Raw genomic sequence first — 13590 nt, 5'->3', positions numbered from 1 at the left:
GATCTCTTATCACTGATCTGTTACTTATTCACATCTCTCCAAACTGGCATTCCACACTCATAACAGTGTAATCCCATCCTGATTCCTAGCCAAGTGGTGTTTTCAGTAGTGTCTTTTCTTACAGAGATTGAGGTTCATGTTATGTTATACATTCAAACACATAATATGAAGTGTGATTCATGCCTAAATTGGTTAATAAGTGTCTACCACTGAAACCACAAGAAAGAGGAGACAAGATTAAGGATTTAGGATGACATTCCAAGAAGTACTGCTGAATTTCTCCCTTTTCTGTACTCCATTTTTAACTCTATGGAATTTGTTGAATTTTATGAATTTTTTTCTAATCCTTCCATTAGAAACATCATATTTCACTTGTCATAAATCATGGCAATAAAGTCAGAAGAAATATTAAATCTCACATAGCTCAATTTTCCATGGAATTTAGAAATTCTATCTACAACATACTTGTTCTGACTAGTTTGTTGCAGTGTTTGTCAGGAATGACATAGGACCATCTAATTGTCCAGATATGTCACAAGGTGGTTCAAATGTTGGTCATCTGTGATGATAAGAAAACTATCTCTTGTTAGACCAAGGGTCATTAGAATAAGCCACTGCATGTGGCCGATTGGGTGCGTCCTGAGAGCACCCTCCAGAGATGGGTCCTAAAATCATAAATTCATTCTGAAAGAGTGTGGAGTAAACAACTGTAGAAGAATCCAAGCAGGTTTAAACAGGTAAAGACAGGGAATCTAACCTGAGTCACTACAATGAGAATGAGAAATGACTATGAGAAACACAAAGATATGAGTTATATGAATTGATAATGGTGATGAGTGATTTACTGAATATTAGCATAGATAAGGAATCAGGCCCTGTTTAAGTGCTTTATATTTATTAGCCATTTATTTCTTACAAACACCTTTTGAAGAACATTGCCCTTATTTTACAGTCGTGCACATATAGGCTCATGAGCGCACGCTTGAATGCGCGCATGAGCGCGCACATGCGCACACGCACACAGAGTAGCTAGTTCAAGGTCATGCAGTTATAAAGTGAAAGAGCTTGAATTTGAACCAAGGCCATTTGGCTTCAGAGTTGGAGCTTTAGCCATTACCGTAGATCGACTTACTAACTGTAAAAGAATGCCTGCCATTGTTCAATCTTTTAATCCTCATAGCAATCCTACAAAGCAGGATTCTGCTATCCTATTACAAACAGCTAAGTAACTTGCACAAAGTCATATAGCTAATGAGCATTAAAGTTGGGATTCAGTCCTAAGTAGATGGTCTCTAGATCTGATGCCTTTTCCCACTACTATAGACTCCCTATATGGTAGGCTTCAAAGAGATGATAATAGCATCAGACACAGAGCTTTGTCATATGCAGCAAAGGCCCAAATGGTAAGGTGGGCAAGAGTAGGGTAGGTACCAACTGGGAAAAACAGGGAGGAAAATTAGCTGCTGAATGGCTGTGCAGGACGCCCAGGGAACTCCCAACCCAAATGTAGAGAAGACAAATGATCTCTTAACAATCAGGAAGAATGGTCTCCCTGTAGGAATACATTCAGGAAGCTGCCCCATGCAGAGAAAAATTACCTTCAAATCTGGCAAGAAATTATCTCCAGTTCTCAACTGGATAATAGGGAAATGAGATTGAATATAATTTTGGTATCAGGAAGTGGGTGAGAAGTTTGCAAATACCTGAATGTTTACTATGATTGGTTAAACAAAGAAGGTTCATTAAAATTCAAGCTGCTGGGCTGAGGTTGCAGCTCAGTGGTAGAGCGCTTACCTAGCATTTGCGAGGCTCACAAAATGGATTCTGCTGTCATGTATAACTAAAAAGAGCAACAAATAAATAAACAATTAAAAAATAAAAAAAAAATTACTGAATGCAGTAATGAGCATTGAATTACTATTATTTTTAAAACTTGCTTGCTTTATAAATGAATATATATATATGTATATATTTAAAATCTTATAAATCCACCCACCAGAATGATTTTCTGAGCATCTATTTGGAGATTATTTTAGATTATATATAATTAGCTTCTGCAAATTGTATATATATATATATATATATATATATTCATTTACAAAGCAAGCAATTTTTAAACATAATAGTAACTCAATGCTCATTAACTGCATTCAGTAATATTTGTTTTTTATTTTTAATTATGTATTTATTTATTGGTTCTTTTTAGTTATACATGACAGCAGAATCCATTTTGATATAATTATATGAGCATGGAATATATTATTCTAGTTAGGATCTCATTCTTACGGATGTACATGATGGTGGGATTCACTGTGTTGTTTTCATATATGTACATGGGAAGATTATGTCATGCTTATTCCACTGTCTTTCCTTTTCCTATCTCCACTCCCTTCCCTTCATTCCCCATTGTCAATCTATTGTACTTCTGTCCCCCCCATATTGTGGGTTAGCTTCCACATATCAGAGAAAACATTCAATCTTTTTTTTTTTTTTTTTTTGGTGGGGTGGACTGGCTTATTTCACTTAGTATGATAGTCTCCAGATCCTCCATCCATTTGCTGGCAAATGTCATAAAGTCATTCTTCAGGACTGAGTAATACTCCATAATGTATATATACCACATTTTCTTTATCCATTCATCTGTTGAAGCACAGCTAGATTGGTTCCATAGCTTAGCTATTGTGAATTGAGCTGCTATAAACACTGGTGTGACTGCATCAGTGCAGTAGGGTGATTTTCAGTCCTTTGGGTACACACCCAGGAGTGGAATAAATAGGTCAAAATTGGTTCCCTTCCAAGTTTTTGATTCAATGAACACTGAACATGCACTGTGTGGTAGGTCCTCTCAGAATCTCAGAAAACAGTAGCAGTAAGATGCAACAAACTCTCAGTACTGCCTTTATGAAGTTTACATTCTAGTGGGAAGGAAGAAAATAATCAGAAAAATATAAATAAAATATAGGACATTTAGATGGTGGTAAGCGCTACGAAGAAAAAGCAGGGAAAGGGCATGGGTGGGGGAGGGCATATGGTAATTTAAATAGTGTGGCCCAGGATGACATTATAATGACATATTCCTTAGAGTTTAGGACTATGTAGCATTTGGCCCGTACTGACAGCTGCCTGATATACTTTTGTATGTGACCAAAATAATAATGTAAGAGGCAATAAAAAGGTGTACAGTTTTTAGGGCTCCAGATATCAGTACTTTCTAAACCTATAAAAAGAATCCTAGATATACCTAGTTTTAATTTCACTTTAATAGTGAATACTTACGGTATCATTTTTTTTTTTCAAATGTAGTTTTCCAAGGAGTGGTAGGATTCACATTTCCTCCACACCAGGAAGCCCCCAAGGCTCTGTTTACTTAGGAGTAAATGGACTATGTCTCATTTTAATGTTTTATTCCCCACAGCCTGTAACTGGCACACATCGTTCAAAACAAGTTTGGTACCTGGCGCCCACGGAATCCACAGAATGTGCGAGTCCACTTACTCTTAACCACAGATCTTGGTCCTACAGAACGAACAAGCGACAGGGTCTCCACTGCATAGCACGTCTCAGTGGCCTCATTCCACGCCAGCGTGGTGGAAGTGGGGAAATTACAACTTTGTAAGGACAAATTCCTGACGAAATCTTTCTCCCGTTGGACTAGTACGCTTTCTGGTATTTTTCTTCTGCCGAGATAGCACGAACCCCCAGAACGTGGTCCGTGTGCTCCGGAGCCAGGGTCCCATTCAGACAGCTGTGTTGGGGCGAGAGGCCACATTCGCCCTCTGACCTTGGGAAGCCCCTCGTGGTGGTGAGCTGGGTACCCAACTCTAGGTCCTTCCCGTTTCTCCGGCCCCCTCGTTCCCTGAGCTGCCCAATCCGCCGGCCACCTCCAGCCCGCCCAGCCACGCGAGGCAGAGGACCCCCGGACCCTCCCCATCCTTCCTGAAAGAAGCACACACCCAGCTGGGTCTTCCTCTCTAGCCTCCGGGTACATTTGCTCTCGCTCCGCCCTTCCCGGCTGATTCCCGATTGGCTCTTGCGCCGGGAGAAGGTGCCCTCTGATTGGCCGGCGGGCCGCCACCACTCCAGACGCGGCGCTCGCGGGGCGGGGCCTGACATGGAGTGACTGGCGCTCGGTGGAGCGTAGGGAGGACGCCTCCACCTGCGCACTCAGGCAGTGCCAGTGTGCACACCACCCCACCCGGGAAGGGCAGCAGGAGCTGTGGGCCGAGGGGTGGTGGGGCTGGGGTGGCGGGAGGGACCGGGGTACAGAGGTAGGGAGGTGGGCAGGGGCGCGAAGCGGCAACAGGGAGCAGTGACATGACGCGACCAGACGATGAGGAGGGGGCGACGGTGGCTCCTGGGCACCCGCTTGCGAAAGGATACCTTCCGGTCCCGAGGGACACTGCGGCCGGGGAGGTGACCGTGGAGCAGCAGAACGGGCCCGGTGCCGGCTGCCTGCTCCTGAATGGGGTCCCCAGAGACAGCCCCGCTGCCGGAGCGCTAGGCGGGCCTCAGATTCTGCTGGCCCCGGAAGAGGAGACCCAGGCCCGGCTGCTGCCCACAGACGCGGGAGAGGAGACCCCGGGTGCCGAGGGGACGCCGCTGCCCCGGACCGCGCTCTCCACGCGGCGTTTTGTGGTGCTGCTGATCTTCAGCCTGTACTCGCTGGTGAACGCCTTTCAGTGGATCCAGTACAGCATCATTAGCAACGTGTTCCAGGGCTTCTACGGCGTCTCCCTGCTGCACATTGACTGGCTATCTATGGTGTACATGCTGGCCTACGTGCCCCTCATCTTCCCAGCCACCTGGCTGTTGGACACCAAAGGCCTGCGACTCACCGCCCTGCTGGGCTCTGGCCTCAACTGCCTAGGTGCCTGGATCAAGTGTGGCAGTGTACAGCAGCATCTCTTCTGGGTCACCATGCTGGGCCAGTGCCTGTGCTCCGTGGCCCAGGTGTTCATCCTGGGCTTGCCCTCCCACATCGCCTCAGTTTGGTTTGGACCCAAAGAGGTGTCCACAGCTTGCGCCACCGCTGTGCTGGGCAATCAGGTAAGGACTGGAGTGAGAGGGGAAAGTCGATCCTTAGAGGACCAGAAAAATCCATAGTCCATGTGAGCTAGGCATATGAATGGGCCTCAGGAGACCTTTGTCTATACAATGAAGAAGAGGAGATGAGTAGTTGCAAGGTAAGAGACAGTTTAGTATTAAAGAGGCTTTTTAGTTTCTTTGTAAGGACAGAACTTTCAAAATCAGTTTACAAAGACTATCTTGTCATCTTGCTTTGAAAATTGTAAATGAACTGCATTGGCCTGAATGTGCTTAATGTAATAGGAAACTTGTCAATGCATTAATGAACTAGACTTGAGTAGGTGTTATGTTTATCACCAGTGTGTACTTTGCAAAAGGAAAGTAGTGGATTCTGGGAAGTTTGTTTTCATTTAGAGTGGTCATTGTGAACAGTCTCTATTTAATCATATATACTAGTAGTCAGCACAGAGCCTGGCACATAATGGCCATGTATAAATGACTTCTAAATCTGGTGATAAGATTTCACAGCATTGCTGAATCCAATTACTAACTTTTAACAATAAGACTATACGAGACAAATCGCTGATCGTGGAAAACATTGCCAAAGTATGTTTTTTTTGCTAAGTCTCCATTAAGAAATGACCTAGTCTTTCCTAATACCATAGAATCTCATGACATTAGCATTTCAGAAGCATTACTAGGTAGAATGATTTTTGTGTTTTTTTAAAATTGCAGACTGTTTCTCATTGTAATTTAAATTATGTGTATGGGGTCCTATAACACTTTATGTAAATTATTTTGAGTGTTTATTCAGTTTGAGGGTATCTAGTTAAAAATTTGTACATCAAATCTTTACTTCTCTGTACATATATTGCCGCAGTAGATGTTTAACGAAAGAATGTTACTTTCTTACTTCAAGTCTCACACTAGTTTCAAGATCACAGGAATATTTATTTAATATACGTAAAGACTGACTACATGCTTTATTTTATTTTTCTACAAGTGTAGAAGAAAGGGTAGCTTGAAACATAGTATTCAAAATAATTTATGACTGACACTTCAGTTGATTGCATCTGCATGTTTGGATGGGAGCTATTTTCTTAAAGGATTTTACATTTACAATTACATATGTGGATTATCTATTTTATGGATAATAAGTGGAAACATTTACTTGTAGGTAGACTTCTTTTTAACTTTACACTTGTGGATCTTCTTCCTACCTTCTCCTTGTGTTCTCATCCCTTCCTTGGCTCCAATAGCTGTGCAGTTGCTCATTATTCCCAAGGATGTACTTTCAGCCTAGTTTATAGAGTAACTATTCATAATACTCAGCATTATTGAGCACTCCCTAAGGCTAGCAACACACTGTTTTACATGCATTGTGTCATTTAATTTAATACTATAAAATTGGAACTGTTAGTCTCCCCATTTGATAGATAATAGAAACTGAGGCTTGCAGTAATGAAATTATTTTATAAAGGTCATATACTAGTAAGTGGTGACATTCAAATTCAAGTCTGTCTAGTTCCTGAATTCGTAGCTTTTAATTTCTGCATCTATACTACAAGTCTAATCAGACTTGTAGTATAATAATCAGACTTGTAGTATAGAGAGACTCTTTTAAAACATAGATCAAATTATGTCATTGCCCTGCTTTGAACTTGCTGATGATTTCCCACAGTACATAAAATGTAAATTCTTTACTCTAAATGACAAACAAAAACAACACCACCTTAGTGTCACTCAACTCTCTGTTTAAAATCATTTTAAATATCCAGTGGCATTTCTCAATCCCATTTAGAGTTGCTCAGTCACTTTATCACATCATTATATTTTCATTCTTTGTATCACATTTATCACTCTCATGTTTATTATTTATTATTTATTTATACATACATTGTTCATTGTTGTCTATTAGTCATCTCCCTTCCCCTTCATTAGAATGTAGATTTCATGACAATTGGTACATGGTTTGAATACACACAGCCATATCACTACACTACCACATCATTATCATTACCGTTTATATCAGCACCTGGAACATTGTAGGCTCTCCCTAAAAATATGATGAGCGCATGAAGGAACTTCAGACTCTTTGCCACATGGATATTTCCACATCTCATGGGAACCCACCACTCAAAATTAGCCTTGTCTTGTAGCTCATTTCTTTTCACCTTTATTGCTGCTATTAGTCTGGCCACCTATGGCGCTGATCTAGAGCATGCTAACTGATCTTATCTGCAGCCCTTGCTGCCTTCCCTCTGTTCTCCACAGTCATCCTGCCTGTTCTCTAATGTGCACATCTGTTCAAAGCTCTCCCTTGGCCCCTGCAGAGGCTTCCATTGTCCTTAAGATAAAATGAAACCCCTCTAATGTGACCAGAGAGACCCTCCAGATCTGCCTCCTGCTAGCTCTTTATCTCTCTCCATGCCCCGCTTCTGCACATACACAGTCTTTCTCTACTTTGAGAAGGACCATGCATACTGACAGTTTCTTACAAGGTCATGGTCTCCCCTTCCTGACCTTTGTACCTAATGTCCTTTGGCTTAGAACACTACTCCTTCATTTGGCTAACTCCAATTTCTTTTTCAGCCCTTTGTTTCTCCAGAAACTTTTCTTGAACCCTAAGTTTGTACAAGGGGCTCCTACAAAATATACTATTCAGAGTGAGCACATGTCCCAGTTGACCTGGATTAATCTGTGTATACATCTGTTGCTTGGCACAGATTCAAGTTCCTTTTACTCTAAACAGTGTTCTGATTTGGGTAATAAATTGCATAGTCTCCCCAGTCTTAGAACTCTCTAATTCTCCATCACAGTTCTGTGCTACCACAGTCTATTGGAATTACCTGTTTGACTGTTTCTATCCATCTTTTTGGAAAGAAGCAAGTGAAGTATTTGTTAAATGTTAACTCTTCTTGCCTCAGCCTTCATGAAACATTTCTTGGTCCCTTCCTAATACCCAGTACCACTAGTCACTCCCCACTCTCCTTCCCTCTATCCCTTGGTAATTACTAAACTGCTTTCTCTCCACATCAATTTACCTAGTCTTAATGTTTCATATAAACAAAATTTTACAGTATATGGCCATTTGTCTCTGACTTCTTTCACTTTTCATGTTTTCAGAGTTCATACATGTTATAGCACCATGTCAGTACATCATTCCTTTTGGTAACTGAATAATATTTCATGGCATATACCACATTTTGTTTATCCATTCATCCATTGATAAACATTTGGGTTATTGCCATATTTTGGATATTGTGATTATGGCTGCTATGAACTCTTGTATACAATTATTTATTTGAACACCTGTTTTCAGTTTTGAGGTTATATACCCAGGCTATATCATAGGGTAATTTTATGTTAAATTTTTTTAAGAATTGCCAAACTGTTATCCTCAATGGCTACTACATTTTATACTTCTACCAGCAGTGTACAGGGGTTCCAATTTCTCCACATTCTTGCCAACACTTGTTATTTTATTATTATAGCCCTTTTATGGGTGTGAGGTGGAATCTCATTGTGGTTTTGATTTGCCTGTCCCTAATGACTAAAGATACAGGCAGTTTTTCATATGATTGCTAGCCATTTGCGTATATTTGGAGAAATATCTATTTGAGTCCTTTACTTATTTTAAAATTGGAATATTTGTCTTTTTGTTCTTCAGTTGTAAGAGTTGTTTATTTTGGATGCCACTCTCTTGTCAAATATATGATTTACAAAGATTCTCATTCTGTGGGTTATCTTTTCTCAGTCCTATTTTACATATTCTTATTCCCCTTTTTGATTGTAAGCATAGAAATGGTAAGGACTGTATCTTACACAACTTTATAGCAGAATCATTCAGATAATAGGAACTCAGTAAATATTTGTTGAAAAGGAAAGAGATTTGTTGGCAATTTCCCTTTAACAATACAGTAGTAACAAGGACAATAGAACTTAGTTTTAGAATTTACAGTGCACGTTTGTAAATATTAGCTGTCCTCTTTGTTCTGTTAAATGCCAGTATTTATTTTTTTCTCTATTGATGTGAGCTGTTAACAGGACTGTTCATTTTACAGCTTGGAACTGCAGTTGGCTTTTTACTACCACCTGTTTTAGTGCCCAACACACAGAATAACACAGATCTCCTGGCTTATAATATAAGCATCATGTTTTATGGAACATCAGGTGTCGCCACGCTTTTATTTATTTTAACAGTAATTGGTAAGTGAATTGTTTTCCTTAAAGCTTAGATAAATGCATGACAAAGAGATGAGAATAACTAACCCTGAGCATTTTTATTGATACTATCACAAATGCCATTTGCTTGTTTCATTCTAGCTGTGTATGGTCCTCAGGTAAATGATGGTACAACCTTAGGGATACATTATGGTCCACTACACATATTCTACTGTTGTAAAGATTTGAAGACTAATCCATCTCATTGATCTCCCTACTAACTTTTTTTTTCTGATAATTATTGATTTCAAACATATTACTTGCCTCTTCTTCCCATATTTCTCTACATGGCCCACATCTTATACCTTCCTAGCCAGGAAGAAGTTCTTGTCATGCTTTGAAATGAGGCAAGTAGGCTACCATCTTTCTTTTAATGATAAGTCCTCCCAAGGATCCCCAATTTTAAAATTAACTGGATCTAAAAGTGTTGACCAGTGAATGATCCTGGGCAGCAGCAAGCTGTTCAGCAGGATTTCAAACTGTGGCAACTATCTGCTTGTTAGGCCACTCCAGCAAAGCACGGCTGCCACCATTCGTCACTGAGTCCTCTCGTCTGGGCCTGTCTCTTGAAGCAGTCAGTCAAAATCAGCTGCAAGCAGCCATCACCAGTTTGGAAGAAGCTTTGGGAAGGTCTGCTTTTTAAAGTTTATTTTTAATGGGAAGCAATTTTGATTTCAGGGAAAAAAAGGTAGTTAGGTATATGTAAGTAATATGGCTGTTAACATAACGATAAAAATGCTCTTTGGCATTCTATATCTTAAATGGAGTTGGAGAAGAAAGGAACTATAAAGCTGAAAAGCTGGATTTTAATAATTTAAATTTATAATTAAATATTATAGGCAAAAGTGTAAGATTTATATATTAACTTATAGTGTGGCCATAATAGTAATGAAAAATTCATATTTTGTGATCTCCAGATGTGAAATCCTCAGTTTTAAGACAAATGTATACTGAAGACTCTAGAGTGTTCCAATAGAGACTGTCTTGATAGATGAACTGCAGGATCCAGGTATAGGAAGCTTAGCCTACATGCTTAATTTCCCTTTTTAAGATGATGAAAAAAATGTTCTCTTGGTAGCATAGAAAGCATTCTGATATGTCTGATCTGCACAAGGTTAGTTTTTATATTTTCATTTAATCAGGGAGTGGCATATTTACAGTGTGCTGATTATTGAAAAAGGACAAATTATCCCTCTACTATTCAACATAGTTTCTAAAACATTTTATAAATAAAAACCCACTTAAATTTGCTTTTTCCGGTAGCCATATTTGACTTGCTAGTTGAAACAGGAAATATTGTTTTTGTATGTTTTGCATAAATGGATCTTTCATTAGTAATAGGAATTTTTAAGGTATGAAATTCTCATTCCATTGACTGTTATGTGTCAGAACATAAATTCCAGTTTTCCTTTTATATCATCTTCAGTTAGTTGTCTCTTTAGAAGAGAGTAGTAAATTATACATCAGATATTCAAAAGTATGAAATTATATATTTGTGTGTATATATGTTTAAATTGATACTAATATAAGATTTTTATCTAAGGAAGAACAATCATAACAGGTATAACCATTGGCTTATTGCTCTGTTTTCCTCTTGTCCACATACTTGCTTTTGAGGAAAATTTGGATTTTTAAAAAATCCCCACTTAAGCTCCTGAATTACTAAGATATGATCCTCTGGCCCTCTGATTTCTACCCATGATTACCTGGGAAATCCAACCAAATTCTCATAAAATACTTTAGTTTTGCTGAAGTTTTTCAGCAACGTGGTGTACTAAATTGGTATTCAGCAGTCTTCCTAAAATACTGTCTTGAAGGTTCAGGCCATGGAACCCTATTCCCCTCCCTCATGGAGCTCACATGTGAATGTAAGTTCATCCAGCCTTTCTGGAAATTCACCCAAGCCTTCCACTGAATTTCACACTAATGCCCCATTCTTACTGGAAGAACCCCACTGCAGCTTCTCACATATGGTTGCTGATGTGTGCTCATGGTTAGAGGCCACTTGCACTGCATGCTGAACTCCACTCTCCATAACCCTTTGAGGAAGGCCCTATTACCATCACTCCCATTTTACACACAGATGAGAAAGCTGGGTCAAGGAATTTAAATCAATTTAAGTTGCCCAAATTCACTCTAAATAAGCACCCAAGGTCAGATTTAAGCCTATATAATCTAACGCCATATATAAAATGTTATATATAAAATAGATCATTTTAATCTTACTTTGCCTTATTTTTTTTCCGATTTAAATTCATCTCATATAAGTGGTAATGCTGTCATATTTAAAATTTGTTCTTATGCAGCAGAGCAATAAATTTACCATTTAATTTAAATGTACCAATTAAAATCTTTTCCTGATTCACTATTTTTTTTTTTTTTTGAATTATAATTCCCATTTTATTTTTTTCCAGAAGATAGCTTTTCTTCATTCATTAAGGACCCAGCTCCTTACATAGGCTTTGGTGGAGGTCGTGGGGCAGCACCAGCAGGTCTAAAACGGGGTGGGGGTGTTCGGTCCTTCCTGGCTTCATGAGATCGATTCCTGACCACCTTGCTGTGAATGGCACAACTCACACAGTAGTGCAGCTTCACATAGAGCTTGGGAAGTACATAAGCGTCGAAAACACTTGCTTCGGAAATGTCCCTGACGGCTGCGGCCTCTACAATGTTTCGAATGACATACTTCTTAATGGCCTTGTCCTTGGGCACGCACCTAGCACAGTTCGTGCAACGAATAGGCTGCACATGGCCGCGGCCCTTTTTGGCACGACCATTATTCCTTCTTTTTTTGGTCATCTTGGACCTGATTCACTATTATAAGTGGAAGACAGAAACCAAAAGTAATGCTAATAAAAACATTTAATACTAATGTACTTAAACACAAGCATATATAGCAGTATGCATTTTACTTTTGATTCTTCTATTTAAGATATCTATATGTAGGCTGTAAACTTTTAACAGAAATACATTTTATTTAGTTTTTAAGAATTTCAAGCCACTAAGGCAAAGGCTCTGATTTTTTAAAATAATGTTTCTCAAAATGGACAATATATCTTATATTTAGTAATTGCAAAATTCTTTTAGGTATTTCATATCATATAATTCTTATAATAGCTTGTTATTATTAATTCTGTTTTATGAAGGAGAAAGCAGAAACTGAGGACTGCGGATGTTGCTCAGTGATAGAGCACTTGCCTGGCATGCATGAGGCCCTAGGTTTAATCCCCAGCATTGCAGAGAAAAAGAAGGAAGGAAGGAAAGGAGGGAGGGAGGGAGGGAGGGAGGGAAGGAAGGAAGGAAGGAAGGAAGGAAGGAAGGAAGGAAGGAAGGAAGGAAGGAAGGAAGGAAGGAAGGAAGGAAATAGCAGTTTAATGTAAGCACTAAAAATAGCAGTTCAGTGTCATACACCATTGGCTTTTTGTTCATTTTTTTTTTCATGTAAACTTAAGTCTGACTTTACTACAGGGTGTAATTGTGAAATACAGACTTGATTTTGCTAAGAGATAGTTCATCTGAACTCAATGGTAACACTTATATTCAGAAAATAAATCTAGTGGAGTTAAAGACTGGTAAAAATTATGTTCACCTTTACATGAAATTTGAGTTCAGATTTGGACCTTTTAGACTTCATTTTATCATAGTAAATAAAAACCTAAGTAAGAGACTTAAAACTCACTAAATACCCATGCTATCTTGTAAGCAAAATTTTTAGTCTGAATTTTTTACAACTGTAAGTATTCTGTATTAACGTTGTTAATAAACAGATATCTCCTATCTAACTAGGATACAAAAAAACTTTCAGTAAAAGACACCAGACATCTTAACAGTGTGAGGATCAGATAGGGTGAAAGGAGGAGGAAGAATTGCAACAACTTAAGCATTTTATATCTATGTCCTCCAAAGTAAGGATATTAAATAGTAAATATGAGTTATATCTCCTTTTGAATTAGTTGTGAGATCTGTTAAAAATAGATGTATGTTTCAGTGTGACACATTTTGATTATATCATAATTAATGTTTTGACCAGCAAAGAACTTTATTTTGTTTTTTAGCAGCAAACAGGAGAATTCGAGAATTGCAGTATTTTGTGGAAGTTATCAGGGATATTTTTTCCTGTCCCAGTGAGCCTCAAACCCAAGTGGCTATACTGATGGCATTTGGGGAGTTCTTTGTTTAATATAGATTTATCCTGGAGTTTCTAATTATTGAACTTGGATAGAATCTCAAAACGTGTTATTTTAAAATTTCCAAATGATTCCAGTTGACAGGTTCATCAGTTCTAACCCACTTAGAATAGGCTTCCCTTGTTGGAAGAAAGAAATTGTCACAAAAGAACAG

The 13590-nt window shown here is 38.9% G+C and overlaps 2 protein-coding genes across 3 annotated transcripts in view; one reads left to right on the top strand and one right to left on the bottom strand.

Moving 5' to 3' along the window:
• The first annotated feature begins 4252 nt into the window (after window positions 1-4252).
• FLVCR1 (FLVCR choline and heme transporter 1) overlaps window positions 4253-13590 on the top strand; it is a 29846-nt gene continuing 20508 nt past the window's right edge. The window contains exons 1-2 of one of the 2 annotated variants that reach the window (XR_013758307.1): window positions 4253-5183; window positions 9090-9226. Coding sequence is in view for 1 of the 2 variants with exons in the window: in XM_079107156.1 (XP_078963282.1) it covers window positions 4315-5046; window positions 9090-9234 (877 nt within the window). In the remaining variant the exon portion in view is untranslated. Of the gene's footprint in view, window positions 5184-9089; window positions 9235-13590 lie in introns of those variants that run through there. The other variant, XM_079107156.1, reaches the window with a different exon arrangement.
• On the bottom strand, window positions 11618-12053 carry LOC306641857 (small ribosomal subunit protein eS26-like). Its single transcript, XM_079107184.1, has one exon. The coding sequence runs from the start codon at window positions 12046-12048 to the stop codon at window positions 11701-11703; it is 348 nt and encodes a 115-aa protein (XP_078963310.1). The 5' UTR covers window positions 12049-12053; the 3' UTR covers window positions 11618-11700.

Source organism: Sciurus vulgaris, assembly GCF_902686455.1.
Source record: "Sciurus vulgaris genome assembly, chromosome: 12".
NCBI lineage: Eukaryota > Metazoa > Chordata > Mammalia > Rodentia > Sciuridae > Sciurus > Sciurus vulgaris.
The sequence above is the reverse complement of the archived record's forward strand: the minus strand, read 5'-3'. Positions and strand labels throughout refer to the sequence as shown.